Source organism: Thermobia domestica, chromosome 3 (genome assembly GCF_964235325.1).
Source record: "Thermobia domestica chromosome 3, izTheDome1.hap1.1, whole genome shotgun sequence".
Classification (NCBI taxonomy): Eukaryota; Metazoa; Arthropoda; class Insecta; order Zygentoma; family Lepismatidae; genus Thermobia; species Thermobia domestica.
This window is the reverse complement of record NC_137456.1, coordinates 198,409,120-198,434,179: the sequence shown is the minus strand read 5'-3', so window position 1 is coordinate 198,434,179 and position 25,060 is coordinate 198,409,120. Positions and strand designations below refer to the sequence as shown.

Here is a 25,060-nt window from a genome sequence, read left to right as displayed (position 1 = left end):
AGGGATTAGCGTTACTCGAAATACCCACCTCGGTCGTACCTGCATGAGATTGTTAAGATAAAACTAGTTCCAATGAATACCAGTTCTCTCTCGAACCCAAAGTGTTTTGTTCCTTGATTTTAGCGATATGAAACGTATTGAATTTTGCAGAACATTTTTCTGTAAGTAGATACATTTTTGTTACGATAAGTACCGTTTCTAAGTTTCTCTTTTATTTATCGGTTACCTTTTGTACCTGTATTTCATCATCTTCAATTCTGATGGTCCTGGAGTTACGCTTGAGTAACGTTTAAACATCCTTGGCGACAGAGAGTCTAAGATTGGCTTTAAAAGAGTCTCCATTATACTAGTAAATAAATTCCACGTTTTTCAGTCTGTTTTCTTTTTCTTCATACTTAAGATTCAGTAAACACCTTAGGCCCCCAGGCACGTCTTTTGGGAATAGCATTACTTTGATTGTTCTGTATTTAAAAAAGAGGAAAAAGATAAATGATCAAAGAGTGAAGTTTTTAATATAAGCTTATTGATAAGACTTTTACTTCTTGTGATGACACTGCCGATAGTTGAGTTGATTTGGAGTTTAACGTACTTTTCGGAAGCGAGACTTTATGACACGGGACCTACTGATTAACGTGGCATCGGAACCACATGAGCTCACGCCGGGAATCGAACCCGGGTCTCCCAGGCCAAAGGCACGTACGCTAAGCGCTTAGCTATGAAGGAGCTCACTGCCGGTAGTCACCATATACAGTGGCTCAATAAAGAAGTCGGACACATACATACTTACACATTGCAAGAGAGAATAAACATTCCAAGAGTATTCTTCAGAGAACAAAAAATATATTTTAATTACTCTATATTATTTCCTTCTGAAAAATAGAAACATCAATGACATAACTCAATTTGATGACTATAAAAAATACCAAAAGTGAATACATGGCGTAAATCCATGTCAAAAAAGAACTCGGACACTTTATTTCTAACAAAATTTTAGACTGTTATTAGATATTTTTAATATTTTGTTGTCAATCCTTTATTTTTCGCGATCGCTTTCAATCTTCCGGGTATCAAATTTACAAGTTTTGTGCTGAAGGAAGGATAATTTTTTGCCCATTCAGTCTGAAGTGCTGATTCCAAGTCTTCCTTTGTTCTAATAGTATGATATTTTGACTGGTTTTCCAAATGAGCCCATAAGTGCTCAATAAAGTTAATATCAGGAGATTACCGAGGTGTTTCCACCACATACGGACAAATATACAGGAGCCACAAACGCACATTGAGTGCTTTATGCTTGGGATCGTTATCCTGGTAGTACTGGAAGTTCTCTGTTATTCCCAATGTTTCAGTACTTTGTACCAAATTTTGCTTCAGAATGTTTAAATACTTCGTTTGGTTCATAATTCCATCGATTACACACAGTTTACCTGGACGAACACCAGACATACAGCTTCAAACAATTACTCAGCCATCTCTATTTTTCACAGTGGATCGGAGATTACGCTGTCGGATTTTTTCATTAGGTTTTCGCCAGATATAACATTGACCATCTGAGCGGAACAAATTAAATTTGCTTTAGTCCGCGAATAACACAGTACTCCTAAACGAAAAATCTTTATTTTTATAAGTTTTTGCAAAACTAAGTCTCTTTTGTCTATTGCACTTGCTCACGAATGGTTTTCTACGGGCTACTCTTCCATGTAAATTGCTTCTTCTTAAAACCAATCTTATCGTTTCGGGATGCACACTTTTATTAAGATGTTCTTATAGTTCTTTGGCCAGTTTAGGACACTTATCTTGGAGTATTTATTAACCTATAGTACAATCTATAGCTCATCTGACTTTGAAAACACTCTAGGTCTACCACTTTTTGGTTTATTTTCCAGTGATTTTGTTGATTTAAAACTTTTAATAATGCCATAAACTTTGGAGTGTAACCTATTTACTATTTCTACAATATCACAAACTGATTTTCCCTCTTTATCATATTTTAAAATAAGTTTTCTTATTGCTAAAGAAGTTTGCCCAAGTTGACTTCTCATTTTAAACTTTAAACACACAGTTTTACCTACGCACGAACAGTGTGGCTTCAACTCGTTTCACTTGGACACCTGAAACTGTCAAGTAGACAAACTCTCGGAAATTCCTCTATTAAGCCCCAAAAGAAAAAGAGTGGTGCTACCTGTCCGAGTTCTTTTTTGACATGGATTATAGCTGTATTTTCATTTTTTGTATTTTTTGTAGTCATGAAATTGAGTTTTGTCATTGATGTTTCTATTTTCCATAAGTAAATAATATAGAGTACTTACAAAATATTTTTTGTTCTTTGAAGCGTACTCTTGGAATGTCTATTCTCTCTTGGAATGTGTGAATATGTATATGTCCGACTTCTTTATTGAGCCACTGTATGTTTATTTTACAACAGACTTGCACTGACCAATGTGGTTGAAGCTCGAGCTCACTTCCCACCAAGGATCGAACCCGGAGCTACATACACCAAAGTTACACATACACTGACCCCCAGGGAAGCAGGAAGAACATTTCATTTGCTTGCAAGCAATTTAGTTTATAAATCAAATACATATCAGACATCAGTGGCGTAGCGAGAAACTCATCATGGGGGGCCAACACACAAGCAATATATATATATATTTGGTCTAGGAATTAATTCGTGCGGTTGGTACGCACACATTGAAGCTGTAGTACAAACACAAAATACATCAATAGCTTAAGAAAAATATTGTCCATCGCTAGCCACCACTTTCGCCCATCTGTCAGGCAATGTATGGATTCCGTGGCGAAAGAAGTCCTCATCCTTGGAAGCGATCCAGTCAGAGACCCATGTTTCGATATCTTCTGAAGAAGTAACCCGCTGTCCAATCAAATCGTTGTTCATGCAATCGAACAAGTAGTAGTCCGAAGGAGCAACGTCTGGTGAATACGGCGGGTGGGGTAAAACTTCCCATCCGACATTTTCTAAATAGGTTTTGACCGGTTTTGCGACATGTGGGCGAGCGTTATCATGTTGAACAATAAGTTTATCATGTCTGTTCTCCCATTCTGGTCGTGTTCTGGCCAGAGCTTGCTTCAAACGCATTAATTGTCGTCGATAACGTTCTCCATTCATAGTTTCACCCGGTTGCAGCAGCTCATAGTACACCACACCTTTCATATCCCACCATATGCACAGCATAACCTTTGCACAGTGAATATCTCGTTTTGGTTGTGATGGACCTGGTTCACCTGGTTTCACCCAGGCCTTTTTTCGTTTAGGGTTCTCGTAATGGATCCACTTCTCATCACCCGTAATAATTCGATGCAGAAACCCCTTTCTGCTCTGTCGTTGAAGCAGCAATTCGCAAATGGTTTTTCGTCTTTCAACGTCTCTGTCTTTCAATTCATGTGGAACCCAATGTGACATCTTTTGAATCATTCCCATGGCTTTCAAGCGTTTGGAGACTGTTGTTTGATCAACGCCTAATGCTGCTGCAAGTTGTTCCTGCGTTTGACACGAATCCTGCTCGAGCAATGCTGTCAATTCTTCGTCTTGAAATTTTTTTGGCTGTCCAGCTCGCTCTTGGTCTGCCAAGCCGAAATCACCACTTCTAAACCGTGCAAACCACTTCTGACACGTTCGCTCAGCTAGAGCATGGTCACCATACACTTCCACCAAAATACGATGACTTTCAGTCGCACTTTTCTGCATGTTAAAGTAATGCAGCAGGACACCCCGCAAAAACACTTTATCAGGCACAAATTGCGCCATGTTCACTTAACTACAAACTGGTGTTGTTGACGCTTTAATCCACTGCCCTATACTACGAACGATACGCGATGACAGGGGTTTGCAACACATGTGTGGATACACGGAACTGTGGGACGCTCGGTTCGTTGCGCCATCTCTTGTCCACCCGCACGAATTAATTCCCAGACCATATATATATATATATATATATATATATATATATATATATATATATATATATATATATATATATGTACAGGGTCGGAGAAAGAATTTTCTGAGGGGGTGCACCAATAACTCCCAGTACATTTGAATTGAATTGGAATTTTTTAAATGCCTTTAGACACCTGTGGTGTGAATGAGGAAATGCCCTGGAAATCCTAAGTATCTGTTCTCGGTGAATCCTCTTGCTGAACTTTTAGAAAATTCACTTAAACTATCGATTTTGCAAAACTTCCCTTTGATTTAAGCCCAAATCGAAACATGACAGAAGAAAATTTCGGAAAGTGTTGCTATTTTCACTCCTAGCTTCTCACTCTAGGTAGTGTATATTTACAAGGAAGGGGGTGCTCGTGCACCTATGCACCCCAATAAATCCGGCCATATATATATATATATATATATATATATATATATATATATATATATATATATATATATATATATATATATATATATATATATATGTGTGTGTGTGTGTGTGTGTATGTGTGTATGGGTTGGAAAATCCGGAGTGTCAGGTCACCATGGCAACTAGAAATATGAATCTTGTGCAGGGTTGTTTTGTTTAGAACAAAATGTTCAAGACAAGTGATTAAATCTTCTTTTAAACAATTGGTTTTGTTTAAATCAAATTTTATATACGTTTTAAACATTTTGTTTTAAACACGCATTTTTAAGACTTGTTTTAAGCATATTTCTATTTTATCTTATTTTTGTAAAAAAAAAAAAAATCTGCCAGAGAAAGAAAGCTGTCAAAAAGTGTTACCCATTCAGAAGACTATTTTCTTCTCATGTGAATGTTTTGACTTCTCGTGGCAATGTGATAATCTACAGCAGCATTTCCCAACCTTTTTCAACTTGCGGCACACTACGGGTGTAACTTGAATTCTCGCGGCACACTCATAATAATAATAATAATAATAATAATAATAATAATAATAATAATAATAATAATAATAATAATAATAATAATAATAATAATAATAATAATTGTAAATATAAAAAACCGTGATATATTTTGTGTGTGTGTGATTACTGATCATCTCCTGACAGAGAAGAAAGCAGATCACTGGTATTTCCCCGTGGCAAATCATTATGCTTATTTATCGTTCTAATTTAAAAACAGAAAACAATTGCAATGAATTATAGGACTCAGCTTTTAAAAATACACTTTCATTTTCGAAAACTGTATTCAACCTTTCACTAAGAAGGGAGATCATTAAATAACGAACGAACAAACAAATCTCTCATAATTTTAAAACGCACATGTAAGTAATTTGTATGCATGTTTGCTTCGTCGAAAGGATTGAATGATATTTTAACATTTCAAGTTTCGATATAGTTTGCAACAATAAAGAGGCAATAATGGTCATAACGATAACAAATACTTTTTTCAACATTAAATATGTGCAGAAAAGTAATATAGTATGAAACTCAAAATGTATTAACATGGTTAATATATGTTACTTTTTTTAAAAAAAATATTATATGAATGTTACAATTTTTCAAAAATAAGTAAAACAAGTTGGTGCACGAAGCAAAATTAATCTGTAACATGAGCTTGATGTTCTTTCATAATCTACTTCAATTCTGGAATGATGATTGATAAACACACCCTTATATCGTGTTCCGGAGTTAATAGTTGTGACCTGTTCTTACACTTAATTGTGTTTGTTGCAGAAAATCCTGCTTTATTTATAGTCCAGGAACTTTAGCATTTTTCTTCGGAAAAATTAGAAACTAAGGTTTTTCTTTACAAAAACGTTCATTAGGTCATTCTAAATGACAAATCAAAAGTCCCCGACTTTCTGCTGTACGCTTCCCCCTTTTCCAGGGAGTGGAAGTGGGGGGAGGAAAACGCAATTTAAAATACAATCAAATTCAGCTTATTTGCATGTTAACCTAAATATTCCGATTAAAAAGCCAAACATTACCGGGAACGCTTAGCACATTCGCTCGTAAATGTTTCACAGGAAGTCCCAAAGAATATCGGGTCGGGTTTCAACAATATGACGTCATCAAAATGGCCGACACCAGAATTTGTAGTGTTTTGTGGGAATGGTTATAACTTTCCGTAGAATAGTGGTAAAACCGTAGTTTTTGTTTCAGATTCAAGATAATTATTTACCAAATGTACAGAATGAAACGTGCTGTCCGTATCGTTAATTTCTTTCGAGATACAATAACAAAAAAACTAGTTTATGAGTATCTGGTTTTAAGTGTAAATGCAAATAACTCAATAATCATAAAATATTTTAAAATATATCTTCAAACAATGGTTGCAGAGCATTATAAAACTTTCCAACGGTACCTGTACCTGCATTTTTTGTATTTTGAAATGTAAGGAAGGTATGTTGTTTTATTTAATAGGCCGACTCTTGTAAAGACAAAATAATCCTTTTTTTTAATTTTGAAAAAAATCGTATATAAGATTCAGTATGGCATTACAATCTCTAAGTCACATACACCCCAGATAGAGATACAAAAATGAGGATTTACAACGTTCGGCGATAGATTCTTATCGTTTGTAGAATGAGAAATGTAAAATTCAAAGTAACAATGAATAAGAAATGTAAACTATTCAACTTACCTGAAATGGTTTACTTGAGTCCCTTTGCTGATTGATAAATAATAATTGTAATTATAGCAGTTTCACCTCGTTTGTCACCTCTATTTCTTCGGCGTCCATGAATATTTCACTTTCAGAGATTCCTTCCGTTGGAGTGACATTCAAGCAGGATTGTCCGTGACAATTTGCACAAGCAAGAGAGCAGAACAAACCCAGCTTTCGACATCCACACACATTGCCGCATCCTTTAGAACATGAACAGAAAATTATTTTTAAAAGGGACGGTGGAGCAGGTGGCTGCGTTGATCGAATTGGTACTAACAAATTGTCTTTCATAACCCAACCCCACTCCTCAGGATTTAGTTGGTTTCCGAGCCATGTTTGTACGTGGTAATAAACCCGAAACAAATGTTGTGCTGCAGCTGAAGTCGGTGGTAGGGCTTGTAAATCGACAGACTTATTTCTCTTCACTGATTTGGTGGTATAATGATAACGGTAATCATTTAGTGAAATGTCATTTGCAGATGCACCGTATAAACCCAAAACAACTGTATGCCATTTTCAGTTATTTCTGCATGGGAAACATTACTTCGATTAAAAATTTCTACGACATGTTTTAAATCTTGACGATTTTGTAATAATTTCAAACAAGCTGATTTCCCCTTCTGAAAAATGGCAGATGTTCCATCACAGCCTGAAAAAGCATGTAGAAATAAAATGTGATTTTTGCATACACCTTCGAAACTCCTTGATGAGTAAATCTTCCGCTCTGTCTTTCCTTTTCCTGGCTTCAAGAAAAAACTTTCTAAATTCACCGGAGTTCGAGCTGTCATGATTACTAACAAATCAATATCCTCATCAACAATAACTGTAGAATTAGAATTAACTTTTGATATCGTGAGGGCGGTTTCTACAATGAGGACATCAGCATCATTCTCTGCTTGTTTGACATCAATATTGACAGCCTTATCAGTGAGCAAATCAATCAACCTACTTTTGTTGTTTGCATTGGCGAGAGTTTTCTTGGCTCGTAGTCTCAACCATGTTTCCATCAAATATACTGTAATTGTTGTTGATGCTGCTTTCGAGCACCGTCGAAGTTGGTTCATGCCTTTTACACTTTTTCTAAGGATTACCATATCCATCAAATACGATGACAGTGTTTTCACCGAAGTGTTTTTCCACATATGCCACATATTTATCACAAATATCTATGAAAGAATCGTTTTGACGAGACACCACTCGATGAAGAAGAAACCCTCCATCAACGACGTAGTTTGAGTTTCCGAGATCAGGATGAACATCGATCGGGTTGAAGATGTTGAATAAGGATGATTTCTTCGTTTTTCTCATTCCAGTTGCATAAAAAAGAGCCATTGGGTAAGGAGCCAGTTCGAAATTTAAACATGCTCGAAGGTCATCATCTGATCTTTTGATTACGCTGAATCGTTGAAACAACAGCAGTGGATCGACAGGCACAGTAACATCATGTACCGTAAGGTGACCGTTCACTGTTTGAAAAGAAAGAACCCTATCAGTACGAGAATATTTTATGTCATCAAAATTGTCACCAACTTTTCTTTCCATCATGGTTGCTCCAATGTTCAGTGCATCGTAGCAGTTTTATCTTCTCCACATTACCTGTAACCCCTGTTGCTATAGACATGATCACTTGTACATTTGGGAAAGGGTTGTGGGCACTGAACCACTCTAACATCTTCTTGGTCCAGTTTGATTCGAGATTCTCGTGCATCTACATGCTGTTCTTCACTTGCAAACGAAATCCCACAAAAGTTTTCTAGTCCTTCCGAAATGTTGCTCGCACTTAAAAAACCAACAACAAACTTAGGTAAATCACTCTCTTTTGTAGTTCTTCCATGCACAAAGCTCCTTGCATCTTTAAAGACATAATGAGTGACTGTTCAATTACCATATCTGTTGGAGTTCCACTAAAAAATTTGTCTGATTGCTTAACAGTGAAAACGTCTGCAGTAAATTTTCTATAGGTGTCTCCATCCATTATGTTCTCCAACTTTAGCATGTCTTGTACAAACAAGTTGGCACTTTTAGCGTACAAAAAATGTCCTGCGGCGTGGAAATACGGAATCATCCTCTTCACTGCAGACAAATATGCCTTCCAATCACCCATCCTCTCCGCCCTAATAAACTCTTTGAGGATTAACACCATACCTAAATATTGGACCCATAATTGTGCAGTTGGACCTCTCTCTTTTAGTTGGGAACACTTATCTTAATACTTACTTTTAATATCACTGAGGAATCATAGCTCTTCTACTATTGAAAATGAAGATGTTGTTTCATATAGGTCTTGTAGGTTGGCTTCCATAAATTGTTGTTCCTCACTGGACAACGACAGTTTATTGAAAATTATTTTAGACAGAGCTATTAGCAGAATTGTATGACCTCTGACAGCTCGAGAGTAAGCATGGCCCATCAACATTTTGTCAACAGAATGAGAAGCGTAAATAGTACTCAACACTTCTTTGAGTCCGCTGCCAGCCATGATGAAACCAATTGATCCAAGAAAGGACATGCACATATGAAAACCTCCTAGTCTGACCACTATTTTGGATATCCCAGAATTTTCACCGGATGAAGCAACGATTTCCCTTGCTTTAACATAAAGGGGCTGGTCAAAGGTTATTACACAAGTATTGTGCCCACACTTGAGACTATCTTCGAGAACATATTGTAAAGTGCTGTAAATTGTGTAGTAGTTGCTTGCAGGACTGTTTACAAATGGCAAAAACATGACACGTGATTTGTAGTGGTCTTTCTGATGTGTCAACAACTCCATGAATGCACTCCACCCAGGAAAGCGCAGTACTTCCTTATATTTAGCATAAAACCACAAGACATCCGCATTTCGAAGACTAGAGATAAGTGTTGGGCTGCAATCAAGCTGTTTCACAATAATGTTTTTAAGTCCTCGAACATCCCGGTTTTAGTAAACCTTGATTGGTATTTGTGTTGTTTTAGTTATTTCTGAGGAACTTGGGATCTCTTTCAATCTTGGTACATTATCTAGAGAATCATTAACCTTATCATGGGGAGCAACAATTCGGAAGATTCCCATTGAATGAAATGTATTCATGCCATCAATTGTTGCAACATTATGATCTGCGTTGTCACCAACAAACTGAATGAAACAGTCTTCTTCAGGGGAAGAGATTGAAGGCTGATGATGCATCACATTGGAAAATTCATACAGGACTGTTTCTTCTGTAAATGAACGGATATTCCAAGGAGTACAGGTGGTATAAAGGACCGAGGACGAACAGCGGACATAATGCTATGACATATGTTAGTTGACTTTCTTTTCAAAAGCTCTGTAGAACCCTTTCTGTTTGTTAAGATGATTTCCTCTATCAGAGAGATTAATGACTTAGGCCACTGGTTTTGACATTAGAGAACAATTCAGTACTGGGAGGATAAGTATCTACATCATATGATGCAGAACGTATATCTTGACGTACGATTTCGGCTGGTTTTTGCACGACTCTCATCCTTTCTTTCTGCGGATCTAATAGTTTATTCTCGTAGGCTTTATAATGTTCTACAACCTTTATTTGAATATATATTTTGAAATATTTTATGATTACTGAGTTATTTGCATTTACACTTAAAACCAGATACTCACAAACTAGTGTTTTTGTTATTGTATCTCGAAAGAAATTAACGATACAGACAGCACGTTTCATTCCGTACATTTGGTAAATAATTATCTTGAATCGGAAACAAAAACGACGGTTTTACCACTATTCTGCGGAAAGTTATAACCACTTCCATAAAACACCACAAATTCTGGTGTCAGCCATTTTGATGACGTCATATTCTTGAAACCCGACCCGATATTCTTTGGGACTTCCTGTGAAACATTTACGAGCGAATGTGCTAAGCGTTCCCGGTAATGTTTGGTTTTTTAATCGGAATATTTAGGTTAACATGCAAATAAGTTGAATTTGATTTATTTTAAATTGCGTTTTCTTCCCCCACTTCCACCCCCCGAAGAAAGGGGAAGCGTACAGCAGAAAGTCGGGGACTTTTGATTTGTCATTTAGAATGACCTAATGAACGTTTTTGTAAAGAAAAACCTTGGCTTCTAATTTTTCCGAAGAAACACCCATTTTTTGACTAAAGTTCCTGGACTATTAAGTAGGATGTAGAAAAGGGAATGAGAACTTTCACAGCCTTTGTAGAAATAGCTGGATATTCTCTCCGGAGAGAAATATAGAATAATCCCATGTCTTGTTGTGAGTACTTAAGCTTCAAACCTCGGCATTCCTTACATTGACCAATTCACGTTCTTCCTGGACATTTAATTCTGATGACTGTAGGACAGAAGGCGCAAAAGGTTCCCTCACCCAGTCAAATGAAGTCAACTGAAGCATCAACATTGGTGTGTATGACGCTCCGACAATTAAAATTCTGTTTCCGAAATACTATCTGCTACACAGCAATGTGCGTACAATAATGTTACAGTTGCAGTAATTTTTTTACGTTGTGGAAGTTAATAGCAATGTGAAATATTAATATACCCTTTTTCCTATGTCTTGCAATTTGGTTGCTATAGAATTAATAATTTTGTTTCGATTTCCTCGCGGCACACCAGCGGCTCATTCGCGGCACACCAGTTGGGAAACGCTGATCTACAGTTTATTTTGTCTCATTCTCTCCCTTTGATTTTTAACGTTTATTGTATTATTTAAATGCTTATAAGTTAACCTGCGAGAAAGTGTCATAGTTGAAGGTTGTTCTACTTCTAGAACTGATATTAAGAAGTAAATAAAAGAATTATCATGGAAACAAATTTTTGTGTTGTATTCAGAAAACAATCAAAGGGTTCTTGCGGTTCTAAATTGTGGTTCTAAAATTAATATATCGCAGGCATTCGTTGATATAGTAGCCTACATGTTGGTTCTTACCAGGTACATTCGCGAAGTGTCCCCTCGAGATTCGTGTAAAATTGATTCAAATACAAAGTTCTCTGCTGTCTAATATGTATTGTACTAAATTTAGCTGCCCATGCCGGTAATTGGCATATTTATGGGCCTTCATATATCCGGAATTCTATCATACACTCCATAACGCTTGGACACAAAATTGCTTTTAGTTTCTTTAGATGTTACTCACTGGACATGAATATGGGCATATGCAAAACAAATTGGATCAAGTACTGCTTCTGACACATGTTACCCACCCCGGCCGCCATCTTAGATCTGCCATATTAGATTTTACTTTAGGTTTTTCAAATGGAAATAGGTGCAAGTGTTACATCGGACATTTACATTTACATTCACTGGTGTAATGTATTTTACCGTAGCTTGTACTGTTTAGAAGGTATTACAAGTTCATTCCCTCCAGGCATTTCGCGAATAGGCATTGCAGATTAATATCAGTTACGCTTACGTTTTTGATGTTGACAAATCGAAACAATTTCTAACTGGAAAACTCCTTACGACATAGGTGTCATAATCTTATTACATTTCCGTGAGTGATTGTTATTACTTCCATGTTATACTATAATAAAGAAGTATTGTATTACGGTCAAAATGCCTAATGTAGATCCAGATACGGCCAGATTTGGGTGAAGACCTACCATTTCCGTATTGACATCTGTGTATCTGCATGTATATAAGTTCAGAGAATATTTCATCAACGATAACTCACATAAAAGATTGCGTATACGCATGGGGCCCTGCACAACTTTCTATTTGGTTCAATATGAAGTGCTTGACATTTAATAGTATATACAAGCTACGATAAAACTCAGTGCACCAATGAAATTCCGAGAAAAGTTTACATTAATTTGATGTATCATTTGCACCACTTGCCATTTGAAAAACAGAAAGTTAAATCCACGATGGCGGCCAAGGTGGGTAACATATGTCAGAGGAGTACTTGATTCAATTTGTTTTGCATATGCCCATATTCATGTCCAGTGATATCTAAAGAAACTAAAAGCAACTATGTGTCCGAGTGTTATAGTAGTGTATGATTGAATTCCGGATATATGAAGGCCCATAAATATGGAAATTACCGGTATGGGCCGCTTAAATTAATACAATATACATTAGGCCACGGAGAACTTTACATTTGAATCAATGTTACACGAATCCCGAGGGGACACTTCGCGAATATACCTTGTCAGTCTCCGTGCAACTTGGAATCTGTTAACATTAGTTTTACGGGAAGAAAAAACGATATTATTTGGAACAACTTTCCAGTTTCGATCATTTGTATTTCCTACTTATTTATTCGGTGTAAGGACCTCAAACTTGTTTTGTTGGACCTTGCTTGTCGAAAGGTTTCTAAAACTGCCTTACTGTTCCCAAAATCTGAAATTCAGGGTGTGGTGGGTGCTGATGCCCTCCTGCCCCATTGACGCCCCTATCTAGCGGCTGTCATATGAAACTATCCCACGGCCTTTCACGTGGTTTTAGTTATATTTATTGCAGACTCTTGACTGCGAAGATATTACGTTTGGAAATAGAATTCATTTGGTGAGCAAATCTGAACCTTATTGAAAATGGACTTGGATCCATAGTGCTCTGAACGCCTCAAATATCACTTTTCTTCAATGAATTATTGGCTTCAAAAACAACCAATTACATAGGCTTGAAAAAAATATTCTAAAGTTAGCACAACATGAAGTGTGCTTCAAACTATCATGACTTTTCGAAAATTTATTATTTTAAGATAATTTTATTAGCATGAGTGTTCTGAAATAGTATTCAAATTTTTGCGACTAAAAATCACACTCGCCTCCACGAAACGCGATCCTAGTTCCTAGGAGCATAATTAGGAAATTTTCAGAAGTAGGCCTAGTAACTCCGAAATGACTTGTTTTAAGGCTAAAGTAACCGCACAAGTGTATTTCTGTGCGGTTCTAGTATTCAAGCGTATTCTAGTTCTAGGCTTAAAATACGTAACATGACTCCATTTGTATTTGAAATTTTGAATTCCAATCAAAGATGGCAGCCATGATGCTTGATAGCACTATCTGATGTGTCAGACCACTTATAAGTTTCATCATTCTCCCTCAACCCTTTCTCAACGCACAAGGGTGGTGAGGACTTTTGTTTCACCATGCATATTGATAGATTGTGTGAAATCTCCACAGTTGGTTGATTTTAAAATCTACCTAAAAAGCTAATTACAACCAAGAAAGTACTTATGAGAATCACTGACAAGAGGGTGTAATAAAAAGGGGTCGGGATATGAAATAAGTTGAGATTTACTAATCTATACTGAAATATTCTGTACCCAGCACAGTGTTATTAACCAGGATAAAATAAATGAAAAGGTCGGTTGCAAGCAAAGAACAAAAAGTCCTACGAAATAAGTTATTACGTACATGATTTCGAAACATGTTAAAAATCGTGTTTTAAACTGTTCAAAATGTTTAAAACATGCTTTTTTCGTCTGTATTTTAAAACATGTTTAAAACATTTTGAACATTTTTTTATGTTTTAAACTGTTCAAAATGTTTAAAACATGCTTTTTTCGTCTGTATTTTAAAACATGTTTAAAACATTTTGAACATCTTTTTTATGTTTTAAACACATGTTTTGTTCTTTTTTAAAAAATAAAACTGTATTTTTTCCAACCCTGATCTGGTGCCTAACTAATATAAAACAAAACCATGTACCGATTGGTCGCTAGGTTGGAATTTTCGATCGCCAGGTCGCCATTGGTGACTGAATATTTCAGTTTGGCGATCGACTTTTGCATAAATTATATCTTGCCAAAAAAAAAAAAAAAAAAAAAAAAAAAAAAAAGAACACTATGATCTTGTTGCTGGATTCAGACTTGAGGTTTCGTGGCGTGCCTGTAATATATAGCAAACCAATATATAGAAGTCATTACATATGCCGGCATGAAAAGGTCAGAAATGTGGGGTTGGAAGCGAATAACAGACAATGTACAGGGCCAAATGAACACATTCTCACACCCAAGATTATACTTCAGCCCCTTCCCCTTCCGTCAAACAAAATATAGGCCCTATTCGTAGTTCTTGTGTTATTATAAAAGCGAACCTGTCCTTTGCCCTGTCGCTTTGTAAAGTATAGCGATCTTCATTCTTTGGACAATGGGCTATCTGCGCACCATATTTCCTTGATATTCAGCAAGTAGTTACGGAGAAATAAAATAGAACATACGGAGAAGGCAAGCCGAGCCAAGCCTATCGCCGGCCGAGCTCGGCCATCACATGTAGTGATCTTTATTCCTTAGATGATTGGGTATTTGCGCATCAAGTTTGGTTTAAATTAGCTGGTAGTTACCGAGGAATAAAGTACTACATATACACATACATAATTACAGTACACCTGGAGTAAAACTACAACATCCGGTCGGCTTACTCCGGAAACTACAAAGAAAAGTCCTAACATCAGGATCACAAATAGAACATACTGTATGTAAGCGGAATCCACTTTCAACATCGCAACACTAATGGGGGATGCTCGAGCTGGGTGATCCTCCCAGGTTACGCCACTGTCAGACATGACCTACAGCTTAAGAGGATGTCTTCCCATCATCAGAGGCTTCAGAATTTTCATAAGATAACATGTAAAATTTAAACCATAAATATCTTAGAAAATGCAGCATTTAGGAACTTGTAATTTTGTACAAAGATGGTAATTTTGTTGCCAAAGAGTAATACAATTCAGATGACTGTCAAAATTTTGCACCTAATTACTTGGATTAATTGTAATGCATTCTTCCGTATTGAGTTACTGCAGGTAAAGAGTCAAAAGACCACCAGCCCCTTTCCCTTCCTCGGATCTGCACATGTATACAAGGGCACCGATTTCTCTTTAAAATGGGGAGCCCATTTAGATGGAGAAGGCATATATGAGGATTTTAAAACAAATTGCATTCAAATTATTCCAAATATTATATATTCTTAAATACAATAAGGGGCCCACATGAGCTTTGGGGGAGCCCGGATCACCTTGGTCCTCCCAGGATCGGCACCCATGTCTGTATATATATATATATGAAATGCTTGTGTGTGAGCGCCCCCTTGATGAGTTTCTCGCTACGCAACTGCAAGAATACCTTTCGTGTCCTCTATTGATCTTCAATTAAAACCGGAAGTCGTAGGAATGAACCACTTCCGGTTTCAATAGTCATATCCATAGAACAGGAATTGTAACAGTAAGAAGCTTTTTTCTGCATGCTATTCAGCGTTCTAAAAATAGCTGCCATCTTCTGTCTTAGGCCTCTATTCAAACGGGAAGTGGTCGAAAATCAGAAACTTCCTGTTTTAACGTTGAGAGTTATAGAATAAATCTATAATATATACAAGAAGCTGTTTTCTGCAATCAGTTAAGCGTCCCAAAAATATACATTTCGTCTGTTTTCTAATCTCTCTACTAAAATCGGAAGTGGTTGAAATCTACTACCTTTTGCGGTTTCAATATTAATATTGCACTACAGAAACCTACTTGTTTTATGAACTTTTTTTTTTTACTTTGTTGAGTAGCCCTAGCCTGTATTTTCTTTAAAAAAAATGAAATAAGTCAAACTCGAGGTCATACGTAAACTAGTTTTACAAATGATTTACCAGTAGAGCACAGATTATTTACCACTCTACCTATTCAGTACTGTTTAAGCTTGGCTAAGTCAAACGGAGTAGCGCGTCTGAACAAAGGATTATGAATTAGGGAAGTGCCGCATACTGGTTTGATGGCTTGGACTACCACTAACCTTTATAACACCTGTACATTATTATTATTATTATTATTATTATTATTATATTATTATTATTATTATTATTAATCAATTTGTAATAATAACAATTTGTAATAATAATAGTAGCTCTCCTTTGGACTAATGAACACTTGCTAGTTCGGAGTAGTTCCTCTTCAGTAACGTCTAAGCTCTTCCTGCTGTTCAGAGTTGGAGTGGGTCAATGAAAACTTGACCCACGACCCAATGACCAACCATGACCCACCACCCACCGGACCCACTGTGACCCACCACCCACCGTGACCCACTGTGACCCGCCGTGACTCACCACCCACCATGAACCACTCATCCACTGTGACCTACTTTGATTCACGAAAATCCATCGTCATGAACTCTGAACACGATACACGGCCTCTTCTGTACTGACTAAAGAGTTTAGACTTGTAATAAAACAAGACTGTGAAATTGTCACTAATCGGAGTTTGAATTTCTAGTCAATCGCTCAAGCACCACTCTGTTACATTAACGGTGTATCTGACCTTTACAATATCAAATGGTAGTATTTGTCAGTGAGGAAATTGAAGCACTTCCAGGTGGGAAGAAATTAGTGTGTGCTTAAAATATACTTGTACTAAGAGAGTATTCTTGCAAGTGTTAATTTCTCAACGCATTCCAAAAGAAACTTCTATTCACAGGAAAATACCCCTGTACAATATGGAAAATGTTATGGTTTCTCAGTTCACAGTATTTTTTTCACAAAAGACTTGGAAAATCAGTTTTCATAGTGTATAAAGGTGCTCGGGTACCCTCTGTGAGAGCATCTCCATAAAGTATGCTCATAATTGTAATTTGTGTAATCACTAAAACACCACGTTAAATTTAAGTTACAAATATGCATACTTGCAATTATTATGAATATTTATTCAAAGTAGTTTACCTAAAACAAAGAAGAGACATTAAAAATTAGGTACAAAGTTGAATAACACAAATAAGCCATTAGTAATACAAGTATACATTTTCCATAACTTGTAATTTGCCACCTCAAAACAAATCTGAAATCGGGTTTCTTTCCTATTGGCCTCCAGAACTTTTTCGTAGTAAATCATCCGCAGCGGAATGATGTCCATCCTTCAGGCAAGAAATAACTAGCTCGTCTACTTTGAGCTTGTCTAGCGGTGGGCCATTAACATTGGTGAATTTCAACTGCGTAAGTTTAACGGCTTGCGAGATACTCATTTTTTTCCCGCAAAAATTCGGATCCTCACTACCTCCTTAGGATATTATGTATTATAATGAAAGCAATATAACATCCCAGTTTGGATTAAGGTCTAACTATATATCAAAAGTAATTTCATTTGACTTTGCAATTTGACCGTGATGATCAGGCACACATGGTTACATTCAATTTTTTATATAATAATTTATATATTACAGTGATTCAAAATGTATTTTTCCAGTAGTTAGCTCCTCTAAAAACTCACAAGTCTCGAAAGCCAAGTAGTAGTTTAAGCCCTATTGCTATTATTACAATTACCAATATCAATATCCAAAAGTACCTGTTTTTTTTTTTTTTTTTTTTTTTTTGACAGTTAGATATACTTACCTCAGGTAAGTAGACAGAAACAAATGGAAAAGGAAAGGAAATGAAGGTCTTGAAAGTAAAACGAAGACAAATTTACCAGTCTTTAGAAGATACTGTCTACAATGCAGTGAGCAGAGTGGGTCGGTAGATTATACTAAGTCGGTGGGTCGCAGTGGGTCGCATGCTGTTGACCCACGACCCACTCAGAAATGTTGACCCACTTGACCCACTGACCCACCCAGAAAACTTGACCCACTGACTCACTCCATCTCTGCTGCTGGTCTAAAAACCTAGAGCCCGCTCCTTTGATGGACGTGGTCCCGGGACGATTTTCGGTGGAAGAGGTTGAAGGCATTACGATGATTTAGATCCTACCTTAGACTGTTGGTCTACATCTCCTGTAGCCGCGGTGCTACACCGGAAGGATGTCAGTGTAGCTCGGTGAACACTTCTATCGAACAAACAAGAAAATAATAATAATAATAATAATAATAATAATAATAATAATAATAATAATAATAATAATAATAATAAAGAAATGAAATGAAATCTTTCAGTTTTACCTCTCACGGTTATGCCGGCTAGGCTAAAAAAGACCGTGATGATGGTGAGAAATGAATGAAATGGTGGAATGAAGAAAGTGGGAGGAAACGGGAGAACCCCGAAAAAACCCACGTACACGGTGTTTGTCCACCACAAAGTTTACTTGGCGTGAGCGGAGATCGAACCAGGGACCGCATACACCAGAAGTGAACGCTCTGCAACTGAACCACCGCTGCCTCTTATAAGAGAAAGAGTACAGATGAAGTGTAAGACCATATTTTCATGCTACTTCAATCATTTCCATGTTGAACAAATATAGTTTTATTGAGAAAGTCTACAAATATATATAGAGTTAGGATGTTTTGAGGGGGGTCCAGACCCGTTGGAGTGTCACTGTGTGCGAGTTATAAAGAACGCTGAAATAGGCGATTAGCAACAAAGGAGCCCAGTCTACAAGAGCCTTGGCAACGAAACGTAAATAATGAAACAAGTAATTGCAACTACCTCGACTATCAGAAAATACTGTAAAACACAAAATTTGCATTGCGTTGACGCAAACCGCTACGGAACGAAGCTCAAGGTGTCCGACAGTTCCCAAATACTCCTAAAATGCGATGTCAATCTCGTATAACTTTATGTTACCTTCGCCCACGCCCGAAAGTGAATGCTCTGTCACTGAGCCACGCGGTCCTTTGTCGTTGAACAGGATCGTGTGAAAATACATCATGGAGAACGCATAAATGCGATTGGTATTTTGTTCAAGAGTTCAAGTTAAAATATTCTTCACATCTAGCCGCGAAATACAAACGGTGCATTTGCTCCAGAAGTGGTGAATGAATACACTATATGGTATTGGTTTGTAAACTTTCGTGCCAGTGAAAATATTGAAAAATAAACCCCTCATCCACCGACCAACAGCATATTCTTATGAGCTCCTTAGGATAACTGTGAAAGCAGATCTTCGGAAAAGTATTCCTAAAATTGTAAACGAATTTGATACAGATCATAACACTATTGTTCGAGGTTCCACATAATTAGTAAGTAGAAAAAGTTGGATTAATGGCTACATGAGTTGACATCGGCTAATATCACCGTTAAAAGGTATACCATTCTTTGAGTGTATGGAATAACCGAGAAGTTTTCCTTCATTAGATTATGAAAAATAGATCTGCAATTGTAAACAATCAGGACTTTAGACAATAATCGAAAACGGTCAGGACCGTAGTTGGATCGTGATCACTTCAGGAACATATTTTCCAATACAACCACCCATCCGCAGAAGGTGCTAATATAATAATGTTTTATTGCGGAGGTGATCCATCGGTGTCCCGACAAAACGTACCAGCGACAAAACGTACCACTTGAATTTTCGCGACAAAACGTACCACTTTTGACGACCTGTCATAAATAACAACCTATCATGGATTTAAAGCATTTCTGATATTTATTCCACGGCAAAACGTACCACTTATATAAATTACAACCTGTCATGGACTAATAAAAACATTTCGGATATTTAATCCGCGACAAAACGTACTACTTAATGTTAAGAAACTACTTCCTAATGAGCAGGTAAAACAACGGCAGTATAAGGTTGAAAAAAACAGACAGGTAATGTGCAGGCCCGTATCCAGGGGGGTCTAGGGGGGCCGGGCCCCCCTAAATTTTTGCTGGCCCCTAAAAGTTTTACAGTAGGCTTGCAAAAGAACTATAATATGGTGATGAACTATCATATGGTTGGATCGGCCCCCCGTAACTTCAGCCGGGCCCCCCTAAGTTTTTAGGCTGGCTACGGGCCTGGTAATGTATCGAGTTGTCAAAGTGCAGAAACTCATTGGTAAAAGAGGGCTCATTTACAGAGGAAATGTAGCAGCCTATAAACTGAAAGATACAGCTAAAGATCATGGAAACATTTTGGATATTATTTCTTTCTTGATCTTCCGCTTAAAAGTAATTTAGATAAGGTCACCGAGAAGAGTCATATACGAGGAAGTAAGCAGGATAGTGGTTGCATAACTTTTACTAAACACGGTGAATTATGTTTTGAATGCTATCAGCACACTTATCAGAGAAGATATTTCGAAAGAAGTCTCTCAAGCTTCAACATTTTCTGTTCTGTTAGACACTACTCAAGATATAGTAGTTTCAGGCCAGTGCTCTGTTGTTTTACGGCATGTTGTTAAAATGGTTGTTAAACAAAGTATTGTTGTCATTGTAAAGTGCATATCTACTACAGGCCAGTGTCTTTGCGATTTACTGCTGGAAATTCTGCAGAAGTTGAACCTTGATATTAAGAAGTGTATTTGAAATTCAACTGATGGCTCAAGTAACATGCAAGGACAATATTCGGATTTTTTCAACTCACCTATGATCAGTTACACGTGTGATTCAGTTGATTTTGAGTTTAACGGCCCTTTTAGCAGCGAGGCTATATGAGACGGAACATACTAATTTACGGGAAATCCGAAGCACATGAGCTCCCGTCAGGTCAGGTCTCCCACGACAAAGGCGCATACGCTATCCGCTTAACTACTAAGAAACTCAGTTACATGTGCGGTGTTATGCTCATATACTCAATGATGTCATATGTGATGTGTCAAAAAATTGCATTAATTCTGTGTCATTGTTCTGCTGAATGACTGTGCGATATTTATGCGTGAGTCTTATCAGCGAATGTACATTTGGAAGGTCAAATGTTAACAAAGGCGTCTTACAGTTATTGCGGAAACAAGATGGTAGAAAACTCACTGTTTTTCAGAAAAAGTTTGGTCATTTTTCGAACTCAAAAAATGCTTTGTATATAGAGTTGACCATAACAATTAAGAAAATTGCTTATACAGAAAATATCAAACCAAAAGCTAGGTGTAAAACGAAAGGATATATAAAAGATCTTCTCAAGTTCAAAACAATTCGGACAGCAGAAATGTTCCTTAAGATATTTCAAGTGACAACCTCTCTGCCAAACTATCTCCAAATAGAGGGTGCTGCTAGTGTAGTTCTATCGGATGGTGCAGACTACTCTGTTCCGACTGAAATAGTAGAGAGATGATTTTGAACCCGTTAAGAATGCACCATTAAGCTTTGCAGAATGGGCCAAATTTGAAGACTTAGAACGTGATTTCTTTTTTTCTATTGACCTATCAACAATTCACCTTCAGAGATGGACAAAGATTTTTCCTGTGAATATGAAGATGAAGCTGCTTCTATTCAATGACCAGGTACTGCATCGAAGCATTCAAAACAATATTGGACATGGTAGTTTTGAGTATTTCTTCAAGATTCAAGAAGCAATGTACTTTATGGATTATTTGGACCCTAGCTACTTCAACCAAGTAACAGAACTTCCAGACGTGCCTTTCGATAAACTTACATATTTTCTGAAAAACTTCAGTTAAGAAGTTTCCAAGGATACTATAAATGTATTCTCTTGGACTTTTGAAGGACGTGGATATCCTTGAAAGTCAGTCTTGATGACGAGCAGAACCGAGGAAAAATGACTGCTGATGGTGCAAGTGATTCAGAATTAGAAGAAAATACATTTGTTTACAAGGAAAGCGAATGCAAAACGTGTTGTAAAATTGTCCAATGTGCTGCTTTTTTAATTTTGCAGAATTATAATTTGTGCAGTAATACTTATCCAGGTTTCCAGCATACAAATTTTTATTGACTTTGCCCGTAACTCAGGTAACATGTGAATTTTTTTTTTTTTCAAAATTGAAATAAACTGAAATACATTATAAATAGGCTAACGAATACCATGTCTCAGGAACATTTGAAAACATTTTGTTGATGTCTATTGAAAAAGATTTATTTAAAAATATTTCGAATGCAAAAGTGATAGATACAGTAGAATCAAAAACTAGTAGGGGAGGGTGGGGACAATTGTAACAGCGGGTTAGTTGTAACAATGCCTCCCCCACCTTACTCCTCCCCGCTACAGGAACAAGTTTCTCACAGCGCGTGCGCCGTTGCAGGTTTGTGCCTGTGCGACAGCGATAGCAGCCAGTGGATACAACCAGAAAGGACTGGAAATTAAAAAAGGATTTTTTGCATGATGAGTAATATTTGAAAATCTTCATTTATTTATTCTTAGATCTTAATGTGTAAGGGGAACGAGAAACAAAATACATGTGAAAATGCATGGATGTATCAGGTATAAATAGTATAAATGTTGCAATCGGAAAGTGCAGCGTTGATTCTGAAACCATGATATTATTCAATATGGAGGGTGTGGGGCAAGTAGTAACATAGCGGTTGGGGTTAAATGTAACAGTGTTACAACTTACTACATTAATTGATACACGTTGTTGTACAATATAAAATTATTTTTTCTGTCAAAATAGGCAGACAAATTAAAAACTAACAGCAAGGAACCAAGGAACACATTAGAGCAATTTGGTTAATTAGTTGTAACCCAAACAAAAATAAAGTGGTTACTTCCTCCTTCCCCCTTTTTCTCCCATTCTTGAAGTTGGTTTTTGTGACTTGCTCATAAAGTATTTGTGCTGTCACGTAGATATTGCTTCTGATTGTGTTGTGAGCAACTCAGCTTACATTTTGAAGTCAAGCCAAAGGAATCGTGGATACAATGCCACGCTTGCAAAATGTGGGTTCATCTTCTTTGTGCAACCAATAGCAAAGGACAAGGCGATTACATTTGTGACAATTGTAAATCAGATGATGACTGCATTGCCATGATGCTAGTCTACATGTGAATTTGTTACTCTATTTAAAAGCTGATATATTTTCTTTTTCTTATTCTGTATTTCATTTTTGAATTTCCACAGATGGTATTCATTATGATATTTAGAACTAAGGAGCTATAAGTAGTTAAAAGTGAAGCTAATTTGGTTGATGATCAGTTATAATAATTTTTGTTATCATTTTTCCTGGTCACTAAAACAGTTCAGTTGTAGATTTTTATTGTTTCAGCTACGGTTCTTATTTAGACTTATTGCTTGCTAAACCGAAGGTTATATACAATTAATAAAAACATAAAGACATATAGATTATACTTGCATTATATCAAACTCTGTAGCGTATTTAAGTTTGTATATGTTTAATTTTGGGTATCTTATTATAATAAACCATAGATAAAATTTTATGCCTTTGTTACATTTTACCCCATTGTCTGTTACAACATACCCCACCCATGGGGCAAAAAGTAACGTTTGTATTGTTCTTTCCAAACACCTATTTTAAACATTTATAGAAAAGCAGTGATCTCGTACTTTTGCCAAACGTTAGAGGAAGGTTCAAAGTTTATTGTCGTGCTGTGGTAGAATCCAATGATGTAACGTTCATCTCCTACAATCACTTTTGTAAAAAATGTTACAATTGTCCCCACCTTCCCCTACACTAAAACATCTGCTAATTTTGTAATATAGTATACGTTCTCCTTGAACTTCATATAATATTTTGAACAATTCAGAATAATATACAGATGAAAGAATATCAGGTTTTAATTGTCAATTGTTAATATTATTGACTTACTGTAGAAAGAAAACTGTGCAATTGATTTCTGACATTGAGATGCTGGTGGCCCTTGTGGGAGAAAGCGCCCGCGCCCCTCTAATAATGTCTATCCGTCCCTGGTCCAAAACCTGGATAAAGTGTGATGGAAATCAGCAAATATTCAAATATTGCATATGCAAGATTCTTGCTGGTCTTGGTGCTGCGAGAATCTTGCATGCATGGTCTTAGTCTTAGCTTTAGTCTTATAGTACGTCTGGTACGCGCCAAATACAGCCTAAAAGCTGCATTTTTTGATTACAAAATGCTATTTCTAGGGTTACTAGGTTATATTAAAATAAAGCTTTTCAGATAGGGAGCCACTTCAAAATCTATGTAGAACACCAAAATGGCGCCTATTCAAGATGGCCGCCATCGACTGTTTAAAATTCCCTGTATCTCAGGTTCTATACTTCCGATTTCAATTTTCTTTTTTCTGTTTAAAAGCTTATAAAATGTGAAAACTTTTTTGTCATTACACATTTTTTCCTAAACCTTAAGGTTTCCACACACTTTTGAAAAAAACTTTTAAAGAATCACTTTCTTCAAAAAATATATTGTCTAATAACTTTTTTGACTCGGAATTTCACTTTCCAGCCTCAGTAGACAAAGAATAACCACTGTATCAGCTTTCCATCGAAGGCATGCAAGTTCCACTTCGTTGCCAAACTTCCTAGATAATCGTTGTTTAATAGGCGTTTACTTACGTGTAAGCGACCGAGCCATTTTCTAGTGAAGTTCGCGGAAGTCTTATTTTGAAGATGTTATTATTCTTTGAAAATTCTCTGTTAATCTACATTCTTTTCTTTAGTATAAAGTTTCCTTAATTTTGAATGTTCCCTGTCATGAAAGTAATCTGAATTCATTTTTTGTGGATTATATTTTATAATTTCTTGAAATATGATTGAATATTTCTTCCTATGTACTCTCATATTTTTACTTCTTTAATATTTTACCCACTCATACAACTTACATCCTTTTTTTCTTGATTCTTAACAAGTTAAATTAATTTGAGATGGCTTCAAGATGACTACAGCTGGCAGATATTAGCTTAGAACATCAAACTCATGGAGCCATAGACTGGACTAAATGTTGCATTTGTCAGAATGCTACAGATGAAGACTTGGTTTGTTCAGCGTTGCACAAGTCAAAACCACTTATTAGTGCTGGCTAC

The 25,060-nt window shown here is 36.6% G+C and overlaps 2 protein-coding genes across 2 annotated transcripts in view; both read right to left on the bottom strand.

Annotated features, from left to right (window-relative positions):
• Window positions 1-25,060, bottom strand: part of Grd (gamma-aminobutyric acid type A receptor subunit Grd) — a 1,945,208-nt gene that overhangs the window by 1,629,904 nt on the left and 290,244 nt on the right. The window lies entirely within an intron of this gene.
• Window positions 6,606-8,770, bottom strand: LOC145682076 (uncharacterized). Its single transcript, XM_081753673.1, has 5 exons — window positions 8,392-8,770; window positions 8,109-8,286; window positions 7,670-8,044; window positions 7,136-7,443; window positions 6,606-6,998 (listed from the first exon to the last, which is right to left on the bottom strand). Exons 1-5 carry the CDS (start codon window positions 8,719-8,721, stop codon window positions 6,606-6,608), a joined length of 1,584 nt encoding a protein of 527 aa, XP_081609799.1. The 5' UTR covers window positions 8,722-8,770.

Excerpts from the sequence above, each read along its gene's own strand:
- LOC145682076 (XM_081753673.1), bottom strand. The coding sequence starts at position 8,721 with ATGGTGTTAATCCTCAAAGAGTTTATTAGGGCGGAGAGGATGGGTGAT. Across the intron at positions 8,287-8,391 it reads TGGAAGAACTACAAAAGAGA|ATGCACGAGAATCTCGAATC; the intron begins GTGATTTACCTA and ends AACAGCATGTAG. Across the intron at positions 6,999-7,135 it reads ATTTAAAACATGTCGTAGAA|AGAAATAAGTCTGTCGATTT; the intron begins ATTTTTAATCGA and ends AAATCAGTGAAG.